This window comes from Astatotilapia calliptera, chromosome 20 (genome assembly GCF_900246225.1).
Source record: "Astatotilapia calliptera chromosome 20, fAstCal1.2, whole genome shotgun sequence".
Classification (NCBI taxonomy): domain Eukaryota; kingdom Metazoa; phylum Chordata; class Actinopteri; order Cichliformes; family Cichlidae; genus Astatotilapia; species Astatotilapia calliptera.
This window is the reverse complement of record NC_039321.1, coordinates 5070094-5095033: the sequence shown is the minus strand read 5'-3', so window position 1 is coordinate 5095033 and position 24940 is coordinate 5070094. Positions and strand designations below refer to the sequence as shown.

Sequence of the window (24940 nt, the reverse complement as noted above, 5' to 3'; positions counted from 1 at the left end):
AGGATCCATAAAACAGGATATCTAACCAGATGGCTGGCATCACCTTGTTCTCCAGTAACACGAATGTTGGAATGTTGGAGTTTTGCATATTAAACAAATATGTAGGACTGCTTTCGTGCATTTGTGTAATATCTCTAAATTAGAAACATCCTTTCTCAGAATGATCCTGAAAAACTAGTTCATACATTTATTACTTCTAGGCTGGACTAGAAGAATTCAAGCTGTCCTAAAAACTCCTTGAAAAGCCTTCAGTTGATCCTAAATGCTGCAGCAACATCACTGACAGGGACTAAGAGAAAGTGTGTATTTTTCGCAAACTGGCGAACTCTCCTCTTATATCCAGAATTTTACAACTGTCACGGGCCACCGGGGCAGACCATGTGGAGTGAGTGGAGGACCCAAGAGCAAACAGAGGTGAGGACACAAAAACCGGACTTAACAGAAGGCGAGCCTTTATTTAGGGCCGAAAACTTAAGGAACAAGGCAGCAAAGCAACTGAGGGAAAACCTGAACATAGACTGGGAAAACTATGGCTAAACAAAGTACAAACTAGGACTAGTTAAGGCTGGGAAACTATGACAAGGGGTAGGGGAGATAACACAGACGACGCGACACAGACTGTAAGAAACACAGAGACTAAATACACATGAGGGATGATCAGGGGAAGTGGCCACACATGGGAACGCAGCTGACACACATGAACTTAACGACAGGACAGGAGGAGTGAGCTGAATACACAGACAGTGAATGCAAGCCTTCAAAGTAAAACAGGAAACATGAGACATGAACCGGGGAGACGTAGTACAGGGGGAGGTGACATAACTGACAGCATGAACTTGACAGTACAAGACACACAGACATAAACACACGAAGGGCAAGGGAGACGTAATGCAAGGGTAACATAATTACAAAAAGGGCTGGACTACCTTAAAGAACCTAAGCAAACAATAAACATCAAAATAGGTTAAGCATAACACACTGGGTCACACGACCCAGGACCATGACAACAACGTCCTGAATAATCAGGCCCCATCTTATCTTAAAGATGTTACAGTACCATATCACCTGAATAGAGTACTTCACTATCGGTAGCTTTCAGGCCCCTTTCAGGCCCCTCTGTTATGGAATAAACTTCAAGTTTGGGTTCAGGTGACAGACACCCTCTCTGCTTTTAAGAGCATGTTCAAAACTTCACTTTTTGATAAAGCATATAGCTAAGGCTGGATCAGGCGACCGTGAATCCTCTCTGAAGCTTGATTTAGATTACTGCGGGACATCTTAATCCTAACTTACATCATAACCAGAAACTCATTTTCTCATTGTGCAGTGGGTCAACCTAACTTGTAGTTACATTTCTTATAAAGTAGATTTCCAGCAGAAACATAATTCACACATGAGTGACGGTGCAAGAGGCATAAGTTGCTGGAGGGTTCCCATGATGCATAGTGTTTCTTCCCCTCACCCCCAACCAGTCACAGAGGATAGCTGACTAGCTGAGCTTGATTCTGCTGGAAGTTTCTTTCCATTAAAAGGGAATTTTTGCTCATAGGGGGTTCTCTGATTGTTGGGGGTTCCTCTGTATTATGGCAGGGGATTTACCCCCTTGAACCCACTGTTATTGTGATTTGATGCAAAAGCATGAGACAAAAAATGATCTCACCTAAGTAAATAATTACACTGTACCTGTAAAGGTTGTAAATTAGATAATGGATACAATAAAAGTATGAAGACATCAGAACTCAGACGAAGATCTGGGCACAGATAAAGACATGCTCAACAGAAGAATTTTATCAGCGGCTTACTTTAACAGAAGTAGTGAGCTCTGTACTTTGACCGCTTTCACAGATTCAAGGTTTGTCTGCTGGAGAATGATGAATTATGAAGAAATTGTTGGCTCACATGAGCAGAAATACTTATGTAAACAGAAGGAAATCCTCGTGCGCACAAACTGTTATTGCAGCATGAATTCCTAACATCCGAAACTGAACTGTTCAAAGGACAAAAACTATTTCTCCTTCAGTCTATTTTTTTTTCACAGATACCATCCCCCTCACTGTTACGGTTTTTGTTTTTACTGCCTGCCCCCATGTCTTTGTTTTACTCTCTTCCCCCTCATCTCGGTTAGTGTTTACACAGTAGCATGTGTCTTCCTTGAACTGGCTATTGTGTTTGGCTGCATCTGTACGAATGAGTTCTTCAGATGAGCAGTTTAGCACACATTCAGAAGGCTTTGTCACTGCTTACCACTCCTGTGCAATCGGTTGTTTAACTCCTGCACATTTTAGCCTTAGATGTCCTGCAGTACCTGTCCTTCATTATCCATGCTTGCACAAGGATGAAGGCCTTTGCTTTGTTCCAGAAAACAGTCAAGAGTTCGGGAATGATGAATCAGTCGAGTCTATGTTAGCGGTGGGACAGACCCAGACTGTCTCCAAATAATTATTTCCTCTTCTCTTACATTTTAAATGAGTCGCTTTATTCTTGGTTGTTCTTCCTGCCTTTGTTGCTGTTTCCCACCAACAACTTTGTCACATCAATTACATTTACCTCACATGACATCAGAGCTGGAGGTGACAACACTTGGGCACATTTCAGTGGTAAAGTTGGAAAAGAAAGGAAAAACAGGTTATGTTTCTCTCCTTGACAAGCTAGACCAATTCATGCATTGCCAGAAATACAGCACGATGCTTGTTTTTCTGCTCTTTGAAACATTGCTGCAGCACGTTCATGGATAGAACCTGGTCAAACATCTGCCACCTCCATCTTGGATTGCAAAGTTAGGGTTGGTGGAGCTGACTTCACTTTACAGAGCAGAAGTTGAACTTAAGGAAGTTGAAAATTTTGACTGGGAAATTCTGACTTCTGGAACAGAACATTATTACTCACCTAGTAAACAGCCGTGATCCTTTTTGTACCAACAGTTTCCTGCTGATACTTTGAATCTTTTTTGGCTGACCTACTGCCCGTGTCCTACTGCTTTTTATCAAATCCCTGTGGATTTTGGACTGTTTGGACTCTCGTCTGCCCCCCTTTGTCACCTTGTTAGCTATGGGGCTCTTTATCTCTGTGACCCCACACAGTTAATTTAAACTGTTATTGTGGACTTTTGTCACAAGCTTTGCCGCTTTCCTGTTGTTTAGTTAACCCCTGATTCAACATGGTACATTACAGGTTCTTATTTCAGATATTCCTTTACCAAGAAAGATTTCCACAACAATTTGAATTACCATCATAACCACTCCATGAATGCTGATGGAATGAATAAGAAGTAAATGGTATTTAACTAAGCTGCTGCAAAGAAACAGAAACTAGAAATTAGCAGGGTAGTGAATGAATGCACATCACCAGCTTTTTCACCTCATTAGAAATCTGGTGTTTATCCTGTAGCTACAGATACAGTGTCCTGCTTATTAGAAAATCACTGTTTTGTGATACCATGTTGATTCAGGCTGCAAGTTCGGGGCTATTGTGTAGTAACCCATTTTACCACAATCTTTACCTAAACCTAAACATCGAGTTACCAAAAACAGCCAAAGTTCAGAAACACAAAGATCCCATGGGATGCAAACCAGTTTGGCAAACTTGAAACTGAAGTTTAGAGAAATCTGTCCTCTAAACTTCTAATGTGGTTTTTGTAAGCCTCTTACCTCTCTGCTGGTTGTGGCCATCAGTCGGAAAACTGGCACCAAAGGACACCTTGCTCTTAATGGGGAGATGCTGGAGGTATGTAACCCAAAAACATTTGTTTATGAGTTTGGACAGGAGTCATTCTGCAGTTCTCAGTCTGAGCCTGTGTCATAATTTGCAGACGTTTCTATCTGTCCAAACTAAAAACGCTCCCGGAGTTTTCAATCTAAAACTGATTTTTGATTTTATGGATTGAAAAACATCAGAGTATTGGGCTTTTTAGACGACGAATGAGTGGATAGACATGACCTTAGTAAGATCTTTTAGTATTTGGGCATTTGTGTTGTGTTCATTGCTGAAGTTGTTTCCTTTGGACTGACACAGTGGTGGAGTGGTTAGCACTGGTGCCTCACAGCAAGAAGGCATTTGTGTGGCATTTACATGTTCTATCCATGCCTGGAGATATTCTGGTATCCTCCCACTGTGCTAGGACGTGTAGTTTACATGTACCTTGCTTCTCACGTGTCAGCTGGTTCCAACGCCCTGCTGGTGACCCTGAATTGGATTTTTTTTTTTTGGAAGGATGATTATTTTTGTAAGCTTTTGTAGCTATTCGTTATTGCCAATGCCTTTTTTTCTTTTCCTTTTTTTGTATCATAAGTGGGTTCAATCAGCCAATCAGTCCACCTCCCACTTGCAGTATGAGCTTGTTATTTAACACAAGTCTTTCCCCAAGTACATATTTATGTTTATTTGCTTGCAGTGTATTTTTCTTTTTTCTTTTATTTAACGTTTTCATTGTGTATTTTCTTAGTTCATGATTTTTTCTCTCAGTTCATTTGTGTTGCTTGTTTTTAGTTTAGTTCTAACCTTGTGTGATCCTTTGCTGGACCAGGCTCCTCCTCACTGGTTTGTTCACCTATACGACTGCCTCCACGTTTATGACTTAAGCTTCGGATTAAGGATTTGGATCACAGGCAGCTAGGCAAGCAGTCATAGCCATATTCATTGTACTGGACTGGACCTGATAAATACTTTACTTTAAACTCCTTCCTCTTCTCCATCTCTCACGCTTCCAAACTCAGCTTTGCCACAGTCGGACTCTTTCTCTTCCTCATTAGCAGAAGCTGAATGAATATGATGAATATTCCAATTAAGGGCTGTCATATTACGGTGCCAAAAGCATCCTCACATGCAGTCAGCTGGAAGCATTTGACAGAGGACGGTGATGGCCGCGGTAACTAAACAAATGCCCATTGTACATGAGTGACAATCTCATCTCTTCCCCAGCGCAGTGCTTTCATGAGAGCGCTGGAGAACAGAGTGTAGTAGGGGTACATACAGTTGCATTCACTGTTGCAGGGTCAGTGGGCATGTGATCTCTTTTTTCAGTGGAGGATGAGGAAGGAATGTTAATCCGATGAACTGTACATTAGCTTCACTGTGGGAATGTAAAGCAGGAGCTGCAGAGGAAAGGTACAGGTTCGATAAATAAATGAGCACTTAAAGAAATGCGACAGAAACTTCCTATTTAGAAATTCCTGGATTGCAGTACTGAGCGTATCACTATCAAACATTACATCCTTTGTGCCTTTGATCTTCTTGTGATTACATTAATATCTATCAGTAATAATACAGAAAAGGAACAGAGTACATATTGCAAAGGAGTTTGCCTCCTGCTTATCTTACTGCAGCTGTAATACCTTCAAATCTGATTTGATTACTAAGCGCTGTGTCTTTGAACAACACACCCGTCATGTCCTCAGGTCATTTCAGGGGTTCTCAGTTTGGGCAACAATCGTCTGAGTGGAGAAGAATGGGAGGGAGCATGATTGCAACACATGATATTTTAATTGTGTGTATGCAGTAAAAATATGATATTGTATAATGCATTAGAATAAAATGTCAAATGAAACACACGCACCCGCACGCGCACACACACACACACACACACACACACACACACACACACACACACACACACACACACACACACACACACACACACACACGTCTTTTGAAATATGAAATTTTCCAAGAAGCGGTCAGTGCCAGAGGAGTGCTCAGTCAGCATTTTTTGAGGCTGCATGTGTGTCATTGTATATAATGACATTTTATCCAAACACAGAGAAGTACTATGAATATGTATATACTGTATATTTGTTAGTACCTCCTGAAACGCTAAAATGCGCCTCTACTATTTGGTTCTAGAGAGACGGCTCATACCAACAGGTTTACGCAAACTCTTCTTTTTTTCAGCAAAGAGAAATAGATATTTTATTTCAGCATCTGTAATATAATAAGGTAATGCAATACATGCATTATAATATTATGTAATTCTGTCATTTTTACCTGTGGCTTTACCTCTCATTTATTTTATTCTAAATCATAAAAATGTTCAAATATATATTAATGATAAACAGCTAATGACTGTGTGTGCATCTGTGTGTGTAGCAGCTGAAGCATATATGGCAAGCTTTTAACACTAAGTGCTGAGTATGTATTTCAGATCAGTAATTCAGGGTGTCCTACGTGCCTCTGTTGTATTGTGGCCTGTTTTGACCTGATCAGAGGCCGTGCGAGCTACCTGAGCCTGGAGTGAACAGCATGCTCTTTGGTGCCACCTGTTCATTCATACATGCTTCATGCTACTGACTTGCTGATAAACACATGCTGTGGAATAGAATAGAATAGAATAGAATAGAATAGAATAGAATAGAATAGAATAGAATAGAATAGAATAACACAGAGAAAACCCAAAAACACATATGACCCTCTATGAGCAACCGCTTTGGCAACAGTAAGAAGGAAAAACTCCCTTTTAATAAGAAGAAACCTTCGGCACAGACATCTGCCGAGACCAGTTGGAGTGAGGGGAGGAAGACAGGACAAAAACACACTGTGGAAGAGAGCCTAAGATTAATAGCATCTATTAAGTAAATACAGTCATGTATGAGCAAAGAGTCAGCAAACGCTCCTTGAATTTTTACAATCAGATTGGATTGGCTTCTAGAAGGACTTTGAGTGAAATCTAAACTCAGTTATTTGAGACCACTACAGAACATACCAAAGAGTCTCATTACATATCTTCTTTTTTTGGCTTCTTGCTTTAAGATTCACAGTAGCCGCTCATCTGCCTCCATCTCATCCTATTACTAGCATCCTCTTCTGTCACACCAACCCTTTGTATGTCCTCCATTAATACATCCACTAATCTTTTCTGTGGTCCTTTCTTTTCCCTTCTCTCTCAGACCTCCTAACATGTCTTCCCCCTTTCCTCTCTTCCTTTGTCTTTGGTTTATGTTTCCTGAAAAATGATAATTTACTGTCTTTTACTGGATTAAAGTCCCTAAAGACTCTCTATTGCAAAAATAAGTACAAGAACCAGCCTAGCAAAGACTCCAATCCAGCCCTTCTCGATAAATGAGGAGTACTTACATTTAGGGCTTTTAACTGGATTTTCATAAATTTTACAGCTTGTCCTACTGATAGACTTTCACCACAGACATTCACACTACACTAAAGCAATGTAGTAACTGAAAAACAATTAAACTGGAGAAAAGTCTCAGTTTTTTTCAGTTTTTTACTGTCTAGAACAGAAATGTATTTATTTATTTACAATGTAAACAGTAAATTAAACACATTTTCTGTGAATTCTGCTGTATGATTACAGGACAGTCTGGGCAATGAGCTGCTAGAAGCTTTTCAGTAATTTTACTTTTTATCATTTAATTGCACCACTTTTTCTAATTATGAGGGTTAAATGCGCAGTTACACTTCTTTACACTGACACAAACGACAAGTTTCACCAGTCCAGTCCAGTTAAGATCAAAGTGTGGCCCATTACGTAAAGTCAGTTTGACATTCATGCTCTATTGAATTTAAGCTAGATTTAATTTTGACTTGGGGTTGAAGCATAGGTAGATACTGGCATGTCTGAGTAATATAAATTGTACTGTTAGAGACAGCCTGCTGGATATTGCAGTGTTTCTGCTAATCAATATGGTTTTAGGATATGAGGTGATGGATATAAAAAGTATTTAGGCTGCTACTCGAGACAAAGATCTCAAGCATCTCTCAATATTTCAAACCTAAACCAAATAAAACTGTAAGTAAATAGAGGCTCAGTAGAGTGACTCCATTTGGTTTCCATTCATTTCTTCTGTAAAATTAGGCGCATAAAGCACGTAGTGTGACGTGTTAGACTTCATCTTTACAAAGCAACGTCCGTTCTCCGTTGAAGTCACATATGGTTCCCGCTAGGCCCCGCCTCATAGTCGCACGTGCACGTTTTCAGCTTCCCCTTACTGCGACTATGAGATTCTTTCACATGCGCATGCGCTACGGTTATAACGCCATCACCATCCCGTAACTCCTCTCAGTCTGAGGTCTGTGGTACCCGGAGGTGGTACCGTAGCAACGTGTCGCTGTACTCCACAACAAAAGGGACACCGGGGGCCACTCGAGCTCAACCGAGCTTCCAGCGGACGCAGCCGAAGAACCTTCCGCGGTGAGTGAGCGGGACCGAGAATCCCAACGTGGCGCGTTGAGGCAAAAGATCCGCTTTTTATAGTTTTAAATCACAATTTGGGCTCAACGGCTAAAGCTGCATTAAATTAGCTTGCTCTGCTTCTCGGTTAGCCGCCTCATGTGTGAGCCACTTTCATCCCACCTAGTTCCGCTGTCGTTGTTTAGTCCGTTTACTACGACAAGGCGCACATGATTGAAGCTAAGTGGCCTTATAGGACGCTCTGAAGCGACGTGGTTTCATTTACCGTGGCGTGATGCTGACTTGCCGCTATTTTTACATCCACATGTGAAGGCAATGTGGATGTTTAAAAAAAAAAAAGTTTTGTGGCACAAACACGTGAAGGGCCTCACATCTCATCTGCTGGAGAGGTTTGTCGAAGCCGCATAAAAAAGGAATTTTAGTGGTTTCTGTGACTTTACTAGAACAGTCAAACAGAAAGTCAGTGTGATGTCAATTTTGTCATTTTCCATCTCATTGTGTTGACTGAGAGTCCTCTCCCTCGTTTCCTATTGTGGTTTTCCACGGACGTTTCACTCTTCTAGTGATTTCACCCCTTCCCCCTGGGACCTTTGGGTCCCTAGCGTGCCCCCATCCACCCACAGGTCCAGTTCACTTAATTCGGTTGGCACGTCCCCACAAAGTGTTTTTCCTGGCTTAAAATGGAGCTCTTGAAAGCTTGACTAGGCATGATTAGTCTGTATTGTTTTAAGGAAATGAGTTTTTGTTATCATGCCAGTCATTTGATAAGCAAAATGTATTTTATTACTTTGGAAAGTGAGTGAAGAGCTCAGAAAGTGAACAAAATCTCTTGACTATTGTCTGTTTGGGGGGGAGATGCCACAATTTCCAGAGACGCCATGCCAGTGCCAAGGCTGAAACTTCTTCCACTGCCTCTTATTCGAAAATATCAGCACCATTGTCCCACCCATGTCAGTGACTATTAAAAGTCACCGCTGCAAGAAATTCAGAAGTGATTCCCAGATTCAGCCTGCATATCCTGACCACTGTGGTCGTTTCCCCATGGAAAACTACTCTTAAATTTTCTGTGTAGTGCTCGTAGGTGGTGTAAAACCTGGATACAGATGATGTGCCATCACAAAAATGGTTTCTGAAGTCATGTTATATAGCATGGACCCAAGCTTTTTTTTTTTTTTTGCTTTTTTTTTCCGCCATCCACATCTTAGTGTTTTGAAACTGGATGTGATGAGCAAGAGAGTCTGTCTGGGAACAGTACATTTGTTGGCTAACAGCCAGTGATGGACAAATCTAAACCAGTGAACATAGTCTGGATAATCCTAGTTTCTAACTCTTAATGTCTTAATGTTTTATTCTGTATGACCTGAAACTTGCGACTGAGTCCATAAAATGACCAGTAAAGAGTTCAGAAGTCAGATTAAAAGGGCTCATAAAAGTTCTTATGCATAACAATAGTCTTTTAGCAGTCACAAGTGTTGCTCCATGCTAGCAATTAAACAGAAGTCAGGTTTGAGAAATTGCCCTATTTTCTTCACATTTTCAACCGAAAGCTACGTCGAGCTTTTGTGGTCAATGGCTTCATCTGGCCCAGTGTAATAAGAATTGGATTATTAGTTACTAGATTTGATATTACTGGCTGATAACACTATTTCCAAGCATCCAAATATGATAAAGTCTCTGTTTTTGGTGTCGTGTTAGTTTGTTTCTGCATTTCAAAAAGCTCAGTCCAGTTCTCAGATTACACAGAAAGCAATGATGCAACAGCTTGAAAATATGTGAGCAGAGGGGAGAAAAAGAATCAAATCATCCCTGTTGTTTAAAAAGCTCTAATGGCAACATAGAAATTGCATCTTAGGTGTGATTTCCAGTATGTTGCATCTGACTGCAGGCGAACGTGTTATCTCACTCAATGAGTTTCACATGCTGACCCTCTCAGGGTCACGGGTGAATGGAAAGATCGCATGACAGCCACACGCAAAGGGATCCCATGCAACCCTTATTGTCCCCAAACAGCCAGAACTGTTTATTAATAGGTGTGTAACCAGGGCATGTTCTCAAGCTGTGGTGCATAAAATGAGTGATTGCTGTGTCATTTTCCACTTGCGGTGACAAGGTGACCCCTACAAGGATAAACACTGCACTGGATTTATGTTTCTTTGTAGCTACTGAGTGCTGGTGGCTGTCCTCTGAACTCTGGCCTCCCTAGTGGACTGACAGTTAAACAGCTGAACATCTCCCCCTGGGTTTCAGGAAAACACAATTTGTAGCTGACAGAAGTTATTGAAACAGGTTTTTTTTTTTTGGTTTTTTTAAGTCCCTTCTATATTTTGAAAGGAAGATGTCTTAAAGTTGAAATCTGAGTGTCTGCTCATATTTAACATTTAAACTTCCTGTAAGTACTATCCACACTAGTCAGAATGATTATTTACTGTGAATAATTGTCACAGTACTAGATTAAAATTTCTCACAGAAATATATCCACCATTGGAGGAGAAAGTGTAGATACTACATAGACTTTTCAGCTTTTTTATTTTTTATTTTTTTATTTTATTTTATTTTTTTTTAAGCACATTTACCAGGTACCTACCTGCTGTTCGTATGTTTTGTTTCAGCTGACAGGGAGAGTGGCCTTAAGAAGGTCTGTAAATGGATGTACATTCCAGGTTTATTTTGTAAACAACAGTCCCTATTTCAATGGAAATCAAGAACATGGGTACGCTTTAGGGCGGGGCTAGCAAAGTTGTTACTCTACAATTGTGCACTTTTGTTACTTCCAGTTTCAAAACACCAAGGTGTTAACATCCCATTGTGAAGGGCCTCAGCTTGAGGTTTCACAACAGGAGTTCACTAACCATATTACCATTTATACAAAGCCTACGAGCTAAAATGGCTAGTTTCAGACTGAGTGGCTGCACCAAGGCACAGTTTAAGATAAATAAGGATTACTTTGAATTGTGCAGTTATTTTTAATAGAGGCACAAGAATAAAATATGGAGCTTGAAACCAGCAGAACAGGTCCTGCTTAAACTTGTTTCCTGATTAGACTTAATAATAGTGACATACTGTTCTCCTTGTGCAACTGGAAATGAGCCCAGTAGGTACATTTGAAATCAAATTAATGTGGTTAAAAGTTCGTTGCCAAAATGCACCATGGGTGTCACAGATTCCCCTCTTCAACTATGTACGCAAGCCCACAGCTTTAACCGGACATTTCATAAGCCCAAAGTTAATCATTTGCACTAAATATTAAACTAACACTTTGCTCCAGCTGTGAGTTCTCTTATCTGTGGGGGGCCAAAAATGATACTAAATTTGACTTTGTGGACCCGGAGCTCAAATATATCTTCCCACTGAACACCTTATTAAAACAAGTTCACTTGTTCACTTTCTTTCTTGGTTGTATTCCTGTTTAAAAACACACATAGCATTTATTGGAAGATTTCCAGGTCTTCCCAGTGTGGTTTTTGTGTTACAGACATGTTCTAGCACTCAGGTATTGCCGGTAAGGTGAGCACGTAGTCAGCAGTACTTCATTATTAAATCTTTGTTGCAGGTAATCTTTATTGTTAGGACTGATCAATTCTGAGGATATGACAGCCAAATTTCAAAAACTGCAACACTCAAGTGCATCTTTGTCTTTGTGATTGTTGGCAGGTATCCAGTGTGTTAATACCAGAAGTCGTTGGTTACAGACTGCATTGTTTTGGTTGGAGAAGACACCCAGTATCTATCACCTGAATCAACCTGGGTTGGTTTAGGCGGATCTTTTGGAGCAATAGATAGTAAATGTAGTGTGGTACTCTCATTTATAGCTTTGAGCTATTTTACACTGGCACCACAGCTCTCAACCTTATAGACATTAACCAGAGCAGCAGGACGTGAGAACAGAAATCTCTTAATTTGTCAGGTTGGACTTTAAATAGTCTTGACCATGTCATCTCCCCCATAGAATAGAATAGAATGCCTTTATTGTCACTATACAGTTGTACAATGAGATACAGAGTCTGTGTAATTAGTCCATATGAAAGTTGAGCAGGTAATTGTATAGGGAATTCACACCGGATCGTCTTCCTGTTCCCTTAACCCAAGCAGCACCACATGATGGAGGGGACAAACTGTTTTCATGTGGTGAAAGGCAAGTCTGCCTGCCTGCACGTGACAAGTTCTCCACATGTTAGAAACCACAAGTTTGACAATGTCCTCAAGTGATTCTCCTGACATGGACATAGTTCATGCGTGCAAATGACTTATGTAAAGCAAGTGGGATAATATTTTAAAAAGGTGTCACAGTGACTACATAAATGCAGTGGAAAGGTCCAGTTTAGTGACTGCAGGTCAGGTGTGTCAGGTAACCTGTCAGTCACAGCAGCCACACCTGTAATTCCCTTATCCAAATGGATGAATTATTAATTCACCCCAATTAATGATAAGCGATTAAGTGATCAGATGGGAGGGAAAACATTTTCCCTCCATCTAATAATCCAAATCTGTAATTTTGGCCTTTCAGCTTGTTTGAATAAATAAAAAGTCCTGTTTAAATATTTAAAACTTGGCCTTAGAAAAAATCCATATTTTATTTTCTCCAATAAACGGGTCAGTTAAGCAGATACTCCACAACAAAGAGGAATCCTGTAATGCGAGTATCTGAATGCTATAGTAGTATTTGACACTGGTCATGGTTTGAGTACGTGCATTTACACCTGCACGAGCTTTACGTGAGCATCGCTGGACTCCAGGCTAGAACATTTGCGTGTGGCAGCTGATTGTCCTCGATCAGGCCTACGTGCATGCAAGAGTATAAGGATTTATGTGTACGTGAGTTTCTGAAATGCACAATGGGGCCACATTAACAGCAGTGGGGTTTAAGTGCTAATCACTGCAAGCTGGTAAACATCACACTGCAGTTATTTTGACTAGTAATATTGTTTGGTGTAATGATCAGAAAAATGGGTTCAGTTGGTTTATATAAAAACAAGTCTTAACTGAAAAGATCATCTTGTGTCATCTAAAGTAATTTTTCTGCTGTTCCAAGATATTAAAATCCAATCGAAAGTGAGAGTTCAAAACTTACGTTGTCTTATGTTCAGTCATGGGGTTAAGGAAGTCCTGAGTCATCATGATGCTGTAAAATTGCACACTCACTCCTCCCTGGTTAACCCTCTTCTCTCTCTTCCTTCCCTTGCTTCCTGTCACCAGTTTTCAGTGAGTGGCTGCAGTATCTTGTCTTTCATTTGGGAAATTAAGTAGGCCTGGTATTTTTAATCTCAGTGCTGATAGTGTTTGTCCTGCAGTCGAACCCTCTAAAGGTTGGTCATTAATCTCAGTACAAGGGCACATTGTATAAATCCAGCCTCAGTTTGATTTATTGTCAGACTTTTGTAACCTTTCACTTGCTGTACCCACTTATTTATTCTCAGTCTGTTGGATTTCAGGTAACCCCATCCCCTCTACACTCTGAGAGAAGCGTTGTTAGTGGGGATGAATGGCCTCATTGATGGTTCCTTCAGGACCTGTCCTGCTTTACTGGCGCACACAAACACCTAACTGGGCTTCAGCACAGCTCAGTAGGACCTCAGGGGAAAAGGTAGCATTATTCCGTTCCCACTGGTGAAGCCTGTTTCACATTAACAGCAGTCCGTAAACTTCACATCTCACTTCTTTCTGTCTGGGTGACATGATATCTGATGCTGGTTTGGTCTGTGACGTATAAAACGAACGTTTCTAACCAGTGATGCACATGTAGTTGGGTTTTTGCAATACATGAAGTGAGAATTTGTTTTTGTAGCAAGCCTCTTATTCGCACACTGCACATTTGCACTTGTGCTGTAGGGCAGCAGAGGTACACAGAAGTGCAAACCAAACGTTTCAATGCCCACCTGTATTCATATCTGCAGAAACACGTCTGGAATGCCTACAAAAACAAATAAACAAAAAAAACCCAGTTTTGCTTAGGAATAAGATCCACTGGCATAACCTTCATCCATGTCATTGTCAGATAATTCTACACAATCCAACAAACAATCTTGTGTCCTCCAATTCAGGTCCAGGAATCTTTTGAAGTGGATAAAACTGGAAAAAAAGAGAAATCTCTTCTTTCTGAAGGGATTTTTGGTTTCCAGGTACCCTTAAACAAACTTGGAGCCATCATAAGATGGGTAGCTCTCACAGTAACTTCTCCAGGCAGCTTTAGGTCTTTATTTTTTACTCAGTAGTAGTAGCTTTTTCTTTTTTCTAACTGATTTTTGTGTGTAGTCCTTTTTGGTTGACAGAACATCCCACGGTACAGTGTACTTGTTTTCTGGGAATCTTTCGGTAAGAGCATGCAAGATTCACCTCGAGCAGCTTTTTTTGATTCATGTATGGGAAGCGCATCTGTAACTGGAAGGTCGCCGGTTCGATCCCCGGGCTCTCTGTCCTGGTTGTTGTGTCCTTGGGCAAGACACTTTACCCTACTGCCTACTGGGGGCCGATATGGCAGCCTCGCTTCTATCAGTCTGCCCCAGGGCAGCTGTGGCTACAACCGTAGCTTGCCTCCACCAGTGTGTGAATGCGAGAGTGAATGAATAGTGGCATTGTAAAGCGCTTTGGGTGCCTTGAAAAGCGCTATATAAATCCAATCTGTTGTTATTATTATTATACTATAGGGCTGCACGATTAATCGTTAGAAAATCGCGATCTCGATTCATACTTATGTGCGATCTCATTTCCAAATGACAACGATTATAAAAAAAGAAAAAAAAAGACGACGGCGATTGTACCGCATTTTGATCCGGGACGTAATCTGCATGAAATCAAGCGCTCACTCTTCCTGCTCAACAAATGACAAGGGCGGAGCCTTATACCACGTGATACAGAAGCTGTGCCGTGTGATGCTAAAATTAGCAGGGAAAAAACAACGGAGAGCACGTCAGGGATGACGAGAAAGTGACAGGAGAAAATCCGTCCCGGTCAACCACCCAAACATCAATAACGGGAACCTTATACAGCGCTTCCCTATACACGTCGAACTCCCGCAGGCACAAAGAAATTACGGAGGCTATCACTTATCACCTGACCAAAGATATGGCTCCCATCAACACTGTGCAAAACGAGGGATTTAGGAGAATGATCAACACCCTAGACAAACGCTACACAGTGCCGCCCCGCAACTATTGTTGCACTACCTGCTCTATACACGCAGTGTCGAGCAACGGTGGAGACGGAATTTCAAGCAGTACAACATTTTACGGCAACAACAAAACGTGAGACATTTGTTGTTTTTATGTTTATTTATTGTTTTTATGTTCAGTCTCAACTGTTACGAAGTTGATGTGCAGTTAATAAGTGCAATAAATATTTATACTGGAAAGGAAAATCGTGAGAGAATCGTGATCTCAATTCTAAGCCAAAAAATCGTGATTCTCATTTTATGCAAACCGCGCAGCCCTACTATACTATACTACTAATGAAAAAGGGGTAGTTTAAAAAACACGTTCTTTTTAGTTTCCTGTCAGGAAGTTTACACCCATATCAAACACTCTGAAGACACAGAGCAGTAATGAGGTTGATTACTACAATTAAGGCTAGTAACAGTCAAGGCTATTTGTATATGATACGAACAAAGTTTGTAATGGGGCAACTGTTTTGCATGGACCAAATTATTCAAAGTTTGCTTAGCTTGCTGTTGGTCTACAGAGCATCACTGTTCAGAAAATGTCACATTTCCTGGAGAAATTGAAAGTAATGTGTCTTAGTCTTGGTATGGTTAGTATGGTGCTAAAATGGGATCCAGTATGCAGAAAGAAACATTATATGTTGTTATAAGCTGTTCCCTTTCCAAGTGTAATTGAGAAGCTGGCGTGTTCAAGCCAGATCTGGCCTCTGATGACCTTTCTGTCCCAAGTACATAAGGTAACCCACGGTCACGCAAGGCTATGTACAGTACAAAGAACAAAATACAGATTAACTTGCTTTAAAAAGCTTCTTTTTATTAGCTTCAGTTACCAAAGACTGAATTGCAGATATTGCTCTCCTGATCTGCGACATCTTTCATTCATGCTTGAAGGCATTAAAAAAGGGAACATGGCTTATTGTAACATCCTGTGTTTTGATCTGTTTTTCCAGTTATCAAATTGCAGCTGTGCAACTATTTCACTTTGTTTCCATGAATAGAAAAATCAACACATTGTGTAAGTATTGATTTACTCATAGGTATAATAAAGATTCACAGATCCCGATCAGTTTTAAGACCCTGACTTTTGGCATCTGTCAGTGTTTTAATGACATTTCAGCGTTAAATGAACTCTACTGGATTTTAATTCATAAGCGAGAGGGAAGGAAATATGTACTTAAAAAGAGGCTAGTCTTCCAAGAACTCATTATGTTTAAGTGTAGTAAAACCTTCCCAACAAGTGAAAAGGAACATGGTGAGTGAGCGGCAGAAAGGAAGCGCGGCGTCTGTGGAGCTTTTCATCAGATGTCATCTTGACCACAGTTGGTGGTTAAGTCCATTTCAAACATCCATCAAACTAGCTTTCTTTGCGATGTTTGCTCTCGGTCTAGCAGTTAGTGTCACATTTTCCTGTAAATGATGAGGATCATAAATGAGCCTGATGGGACTATTTCATCAGCCTCAAATAGAAACATCCACAAGTTGGAGTGAAGAGGAAACTCTGGGTGGTGGGGGACACTTAAAATGCACACAGTGCAGTTTGATTTGTCAGTAATAAAGGAAGATTGGGTGCAGTGTCATCACATTCCTCCTCAGCACAGGAAGGCAGTGGTGCAACTCATGTCAGGACCCCACTGCTTAGCTTATCGCTGACTCAGTAACAATTGATGGGACTTTTATGCCCCCCTTTTTTTCTTTTTTTCTTTTTGTCTTTTTGTTTTTTGTTATGGTGATTGGAACATTACATTTAGGCTTTTTTCCCTTATGAAATTGCACTTAAGTGCAGCACATCAAAGGTTGACTTTGACTTGAGGTACAGTGCAAGTGTTTGCACAAGCATGTGAGAACTCTGCATGGTGAGGTCACTGAAAGTGGACTTGGGTAACAACTCCTTGAGCAACATGAAGACCTGACTGCTGTTGCCAGGCTTACTTTGTGGCCCCTGGATGACTTACAGTTGGCTTTCTTGAAGGTCATGATACATTAAAGGCCAGAGCCAAAGTATCTGAGCTACTGACATTTAGTTGGCCTAATCTGGACCTCCTTCAAAATTGCACCAGTGGTAAGATCGTTTGTTAGGTAACATTAAGCCACTGGGCTGAGTGCTGAGTGAGTGACGTGGTGACGTGACGACGGAGAGGAATGTTTTCTAATGAATAAATACAAGTACACGGAGATACTCTGAAATTATTCGTGTGTGTGTGTGTGTGTGTGTGTGTGTGTGTGTGTGTGTGTGTGTGTGTGTGTGTGTGTGTGTGTGTGTGTGTGTGTGTGTGTGTGTGAGTGAACCAAAGTCTACGACAGAAGATCCGACCAGGCATGCAGTGTAGACCAGCCAGCTTGGAGTAAATGTTATTTAATGGCCATTAGGGTTCATGTTGAGGTCTCAGCTGTGTGTGTTTGGCAGCTCTGTAGTTGTTAATGTGAGGAGTCTGAAACCGTCAGAACAGGCATGTAAAGAGGAAGTAGAACTGCCTTGTTTGCTCTTCACCGTTTAACAAGCCTGTCTCAGTAATTGCTTTTAAAATTGTCAGAAACTTCCCATAATTAGCTGTAAATCCACTGATGTTTTTGCAACATTGCTTCAACCCTTGTGGCCTAAATATTGAGAGAACTGAACTGTCTTGGTACATCATGACTCAGTCTAGAGTCCCGCTGAGTTTCAGAAACTCCCATGTGTCTGCATAATGGCGCACGTGGAGGTCATGTCTAGCCATATAATATCTCAAAAGGTCACATTATTTTTATGCAGGTAAAACTGGATGGAGATGACCTCAGTGTCATCCCTTCCTTTTCAGGAATGGTGACACATGCTCATTGCACAGACCACTTTTAGTATGAGTAGTAACATAATAGGTCTGTTAAACCCATATGATGAAATACACCGCGTGTTGGCACTCTGCAAAGTGCAGACCAACTGGGATGTGGTAAGCTCTCTCAACCTACCTGCTGGTCTTCCTCCTGGGTGCTTGAATACTTGAAATGGTGCTGAAGCATACTTGCTATACACGTGTATCGGCAACCAGCTCGCGTGTTTATTCATAAGCGCAGGGTTCTCGCCAGTGGACTTGAAGCCCAGCTGGAACTTGAATACCTGCAGCAAAATCTTTTCCTATAAGCAATGACTTTGCATAGAAGGCCTGCTGTATTTCAAAGGCAGTGGGCCCAATTATCTGTCATAAGTGCACTTCATAGGTAGCAAAACAAAATTCAACTTTATTTACACAATAGCAGTCTCTTCCTAATTTCCTTAGGAATTAATGAAGTATTCTGATTCAAGGTGATTTATATTGTAAGATGGACCTTACAATAATACAGAGAAAAGCCAAACAATTAAACGTGTTTTGAGCCAGCACTTGGTGACAGTGGGAAGGAAAAACTTTTTTTTTTTTTAAAACAGGAAGAAATCTTGTACTGCAGAGTAGGGCTGCCACGATTAGTCGACTAGTCACGATTACGTCGACTATCAAAATCGTCGACGACTGATTTAATAGTCGACGCCTCGTTTGAAGCTTTGTAAGATCCCAAAAGACGCAGGAATGAGTAGTAGGATTTAAGAGTGTAATAACGGACTGAAACTGAAGATGGCAGCACTGCATGTACAAGGATGCCAGCTGCCGTTAAACCCCGAAGAAGAAGAAGCAGTGTCCCAGAATTCATAGCGCAGCCCAGCTCAGTTTCCAACAATGGCGGCAGCTAGTTAGTTTTAATATTACTCTTATTACTCTTTCTGGGTCACAAAATAAACGTTTAACATATTTTCAGGCGAGAATGTAGCTGTGTAAACCTCAAATATCTGCTCAGTTTATCAAGACACCACATATTTTCAAAAGCGCTCCGACGTTTTCGGAGACGTCTGTTACCCACTAGCTCGATGGCTAGCCGGGGGCAAGGCTCACTAGAGCCGTGAGAACACCGGACTCCCGGCAAATTGTTTTCAAACCCACCGCCGTCTTTCGCTACTCAGGTTAAACATGATATATGAGTCACTTAGAGAACTTAAAAATGTTATTGTTCGGCTTTTTTTTAGTATTTTATTTGTTCCTGAGTAAATCGGTTTGGCTGAGATTAAAGTTTTTACACAGCTGAATAAATGTCAAGCAGACGGCTGATTATCAGAAGTGTGAGATGCTCGAGAGTTTACTCCGGTGTCCTGTTATATTTTAGATAGCAAGGAGTTTATTAAACCTCACCGAAACAATCTGCAGATTTCATTAAAATGTAATAAACTATCATCTTGTCTTTATTTTTAGTTAGCACCTTAAACACTTAAAGCTGTAAGCTAATGATAGTTATATAAGAGCAGATGCTGCTGGTGCAATAAGTTGTACGTCCAATGGATGCATGATCTGATTACCGTATTTCCCGGACTACAAAGCGCACCTGAATATTAGCCGCACAAGCTAAAATCAGGGGAAAATCCTGTTTTGTACATACATTAGCCGCACCTGACCAAAAGCCGCAGGTGTTTCAATGTTGACTCATCATATGTAAGAGAATATGCACAAAGGGAATTGTCAGGAAAGAGATGGCTGTTTGGAGACACACCCCTTTTATTAATATTTTGAAAAACAAGTTATGGGTACATATTTGCACATGTGCTGTGCTTCATAAATGAGTAACAAATGTATTACATAACAATAACCTACAGCACACCAGAAAAATAGATTCGGACTACCTTTTAGGCTCAGGTGCAGTGACACGGCTTCAACAAGAAGAAAAGTCAGTCATTCACCACCATCTTCCTGCGCTCTAAAACCACCAAAGTCCTCTTCTCCAGTGTCGGATACGAACAGGATCAGGATGGCTTCGTCATCCACTCTCAGCTTCTTTCCTTCGTTGTCACTTTCAAAACCAAAGAAATCCTCATTGTCATTGTCAGTGTCGGAGTCGAACACCCTCTGAAGGGCCGTGGCGGTGTCCTCCTCTTCATCATGCAGCAGTCCAGCCCTTCGAAATCCGTTGGTGATCGTGGATGTTTTCACACTTTTCCACGCTGTCAGGTTCCACCGGTGGAGTTGAGCACAACTTGCTTTTCGCAAGTTTATCGCCGCTCGTCATCCACGACTCCCGCTGAACGCGTAGCGCTACTTTGAAGTTTGTTTTTCGCGCTACTTGTACGGCACTATGTTGCCTGGCGGATGGACATGTGACCAACATACCACTCTTGAACCCCGATCCTTCCGCCAGGCAACGTAGTGCCGTACAACAGCGGAACAAACAAAACAAATCGTCTTACGATATGACAAAAATCATGGACAATCTATAGAAAAGCCGCACCTGACTAAAAGCCGCAGGGTTCAAAGCTTGTGCAAAAAGTAGCGGCTTATAGCCCGACAATTACGGTAGTCAACTAATCGCAAAAATAATCGGTGACTAGTCGACTATCAAAATAATCGTTTGTGGCAGCCCTACTGCAGAGCTCTGTTACATTTGCGTAGTTGGCTAATTACTAGCCTATTGCTGTTAAATGTTGTCAGTCGTTAAAGTGGCTCTAAAGCAGTTGAATTTTGAAGAACAAAGACTGAGTCACATTACTATGATGCAGGCTGATAATTGGCTTTTATTCACTCTGTGTGCTGAATGTGAACAAGGTTCTCACCGGCTTTCTCTCTTGATGGGAATTGTCGTACGTCTGCTCCTTTCAATTTTATCAACTCCCTCAACCACAGGTTGTACTAGTTGGAGTAGTGAGGGTGAATTGCCACTAGCTGCCACTTTCCCATATGACAGCAGCAGCTCTTGGTACATTGTAATTAGGTTAGAGCAGGGGTAGGCAACTCCAGGCCTCGAGTGCCGGTGTCCTGCAGGTTTTAGATTGCACCCTGGGTTAACACACCTGAATCAAATGATTAGTTCATTACCAGGCCTCTGGAGAGCTTCAAGAAATGCTGAGGCGTCACTTAGCCCTTTAAATCAGCTGTGATGGATCATGGACAAATCTAAAACCTCCAGGACACTGGCACTCGAGGCCTGGAGTTGCCTACCCCTGGGTTAGAGGAAAGTAATGGCAACATGAACACTGAAGTGAGTAGGTTTACCCATAAATTGGTAATCTGTACCCAGGGCCTTTTGTGAATCCCAGCCCGATTTTATGGAAATGATCTGGCTCATAAGCTCCAAAATGACAAAACCCGACTTTTATAAAAAATACAAGTTAAAATCTAGGAATAAATTGCAGTGAAAGTAACAGTTAGGAGTGATTCAATATGCCTTAATCAGTCCTTCATAGGGTCTGAACTCTGAGCTTATGGAGCCTTAGACTACCAATACAAGAGGCATGAACTTTAGGACAAGATTTAGGCTACGTTCATACTGCAGGTCTTAATGCTCAATTCCAATTTTTTGATCAAATCTGATTCGTTCTTTTTTTTTTTTTCTTTTTTTTGTCTGCTTGTTCACTCTACAAATAAAATGCAACAGCAAACGCGCTCTAGTGTGAACCCTCAAAGCGGCCGCATGCGCAAAAGAAGACGTCACACACAACGCGCTCTGTTTAGACCCAGACCAAACAGCATTGTTTGACTGATGGACCTTGGAGAAACTGAAAGCTCATTATAAAAGCCAAATAAGCAAAAAAAAAATGCAAAACAACCAGATTCAGGGCTTTAATACTTCAGTCTGTGGTCTTAGATTTGATTAACAATCAGAGCTGCAAGCAGTCATGTTCGTGTGTATGTATGTGTTGTGGTGAACATGTGTTCAAAGTTCAAATGACACGAGTCTGCGCTTTAAATTTGGCTGATGCAGTCTTTAGCCTAGTAACTTAGTTCCCTTCTGTCCAACACAGGCAGAGGTAATGGCTGCACAAGTTTCAGCATTTGAGAGAAGAGTGAACAGTGAGAGCTGTGGGGATGTGCTGTGAGCATGGGGCTGGGTTAACCAGTCACTCTACATCTGTAATGATTGGTGGAGCATGGTTGTTTACAACATGATCAAGGCTAAATGCTGTGTTGGAGAACTTCACTCCTGGCTGTTCATTTCTTACTGAAAGACTGGCTGGATGCTCTTGAAGTTTCCCAGAACACAGTCCTCTTATTCAGTGCACTAAAAATTGGTTTAAGTGATTTGAGTGGGAGCTTCTCTATGACTCTGCTTTAAATAGCATCAGTATAGAGCTATAGTGTCCCTTCAGTCTATTTTTGGTTAATAAAGGTGTGTTCTAAAGTCCATTTAAGGTAAAGCAAAACCAAACAGTAGCAGAGATGATGTCAGAGCCAGCTATAAATAGCTCAGTTGTCTGTGTGTGACCTAAATTGGAAAGGGGACATTTAGATGGTTGCATTCATAGAAGCAGATCAGGAATTTCCAGCTGTAAATGTGCCAAACACTTAATGAAAACCTTACAGTGAGTTTAACAGGAAACATGACAGCTATCTGGGTTGCAAGCTGCTTTGGACGAGCAGGTTTTGAGATGTGATTGAAGCGAACAGTAATTCTTTTGGGGCTGCTGGTTATTTTTTTTATTTATTTTTTACACTCAGTTCACTAAATAGCTTCTGTGTTTGGCTTTCTCTGCCATGAAATGAGTCTGATGCAACAACTTTTTTTTTTAAAAAATTTTTAAATAAAGGTTGTTACGTTTCCGATTTCTTCCATTTCAAAGGGAGGAGTGTTTCTCAAGAACTGAACACGAACAGGAATGTTTTAAATGGCACAGTTACCGGGCAATTGAGTTTCATCAGAAGAGAAATAAGATAAGAGCTTCATGATTCCTGCTTGCTGTCTGTGCAAGTGGACATTAAGCACTTCACCTAGAAAGGCTAATTTACATCATGGAGCAGGGAGTAGATTGAACCTCTCTTCTTAATTTCTGTGCAAAACATAAACTCTGACTGTAGGGAGACCAACAAAGAACAGGCCAAAGCTAACTACTTACGCCATCTTATCTTAGATAACAATAAAACGGAGTACGCCACACCCTGGCCTTGTTCATTGTTTTTTTAAAACTTGGTTTTCACCAGTTGATCAATGGTCCTTCAGGTCTTGAATTTCGACATGACTAATGATTGCCAGCTGAGCTGTTGGCGTTTCATCAGACCCAATGGTGCCAACGTTTATAATGCTGTGGAATTTTATATCGATAAAGTAATTCACCAGGTCACCAAATGGCAACATGTATGAAGACATTTGGCGTTTACCTTTGTACCCAATTAAAACGATGGCTGAGAAAGAATAAAACGTTGGCAGGTGTTCTTTGGGAATTGAGAATGTCATATATTGGGGCTTCAAAAGGGTGGTGGCTTTGGCATGATGTCCCCTGATCTATCCATCTGTCCATTAGGCTGTCAGTCGACTGGCTTGAGTCGACTGACAGCCCTTGGCCTTAGAGTATTAATTTTCATTCTGAAGCTTCAGTTGCAGGTTTCTAGCATTATACACCCCTGCGGCACTTTTGTGTCTTACTGGCACAACTCAGCTAAGATGTGTTGTTAGTCACACCAGCACTCTTCCTGCTATGACGAACAGGGTTTTTCCTGGCTGAGAAATCCACCTTTGGGGGACGACCCTGCATACACGTGTGGTTGCAGTATCCTTGGTGACTTTTAATTCCTTTTGAGGAAGACCAGATCACCTGAGATTTGTCAGAATATTAAAAGTTTTAAAAATAGTAAATGTCTTTGTATTAGTATGACAGGTCTAGTATTATGAAGACTGTACTTTGATTTGGTGCCTTGTAAGTGGGAGTAATTTAGATAAATTCTGAGGAATTTTCTGTATCGCAATCACCTTGTTGCACAATCTTTCTGGATTTTAACACACTCCCTGCTCTTCGCTTCCTTCACAGGTACAGCTTCTACTTCCAGTTTGTGCTGCATCCTCTAATCCTGTGACGCTCCGCCGTCCTCCAGGAACAGCCTTAAACACAATTTCCATCGTCATCCCAGTTGTCGTGAGCAGATATGCCTGCAGCAGTGGGCGGGCCAGTAGGGTACACCCCTCCTGAGGGTGGCTGGGGTTGGGTGGTGGTGTTGGGGGCCTTCATCTCCATTGGCTTCTCCTACGCCTTCCCCAAATCCATCACTGTGTTCTTCAAAGACATTGAGGTCATCTTTGATGCCACACCAAGTCAAGTGTCCTGGATCTCCTCCATCATGCTGGCTGTCATGTATGCAGGAGGTGAGTGACCAGCCGTCAACATCAACAACTAAAACCTTGACGTGTCCTTAAGAATTTTATTTATTTATTTTTAAATTGGTTTGTTGTCAGGTGTTATACAAATGCACAAAGATGTTTGTTTTTAGACCTTTTTATTGTGGCCACTAAACCAGAATTAAGCAGAAAAGTGTTGTTAACGCTTTAAGATAAGAAGCTGAAACTAAGGTTGTAATTTTAATTTTAGAATCAAAAACTACTAAATTGATTTTTGTTCAATCAATTATCACCTTAATTGATAGTCATGAGCATTAAATCCACATTTTGGACATTCCTTCCATTCTTCCTTACAGAACCACTCATAATATAATGGTCATGGTCAAAGACGTTAGAGGAATGACTTCTGTGATAAACCCAGTCAGCCAAACTTACTGCACAGCTTCCGAAACACTGAGAGCTTACTTTTAATAACCTGCTGCAAGAAAAAGTCTTCCTGTATGCTTTAGTTATGTTCAGCTGTAGCTTCCTGAAGTGTTACTCGAGGATGCTACACTAATATA

General features: G+C 41.1%; 1 protein-coding gene across 1 annotated transcript in view; it reads left to right on the top strand.

Moving 5' to 3' along the window:
* The first annotated feature begins 7843 nt into the window (after positions 1-7843).
* LOC113012855 (monocarboxylate transporter 1-like) overlaps positions 7844-24940 on the top strand; it is a 30229-nt gene continuing 13132 nt past the window's right edge. The window contains exons 1-2 of the mRNA XM_026153249.1: positions 7844-8137; positions 24073-24404. Coding sequence (XP_026009034.1) covers positions 24188-24404 — 217 coding nt within the window. The 5' untranslated portion in view covers positions 7844-8137; positions 24073-24187. The remainder of the gene's footprint in view (positions 8138-24072; positions 24405-24940) is intronic.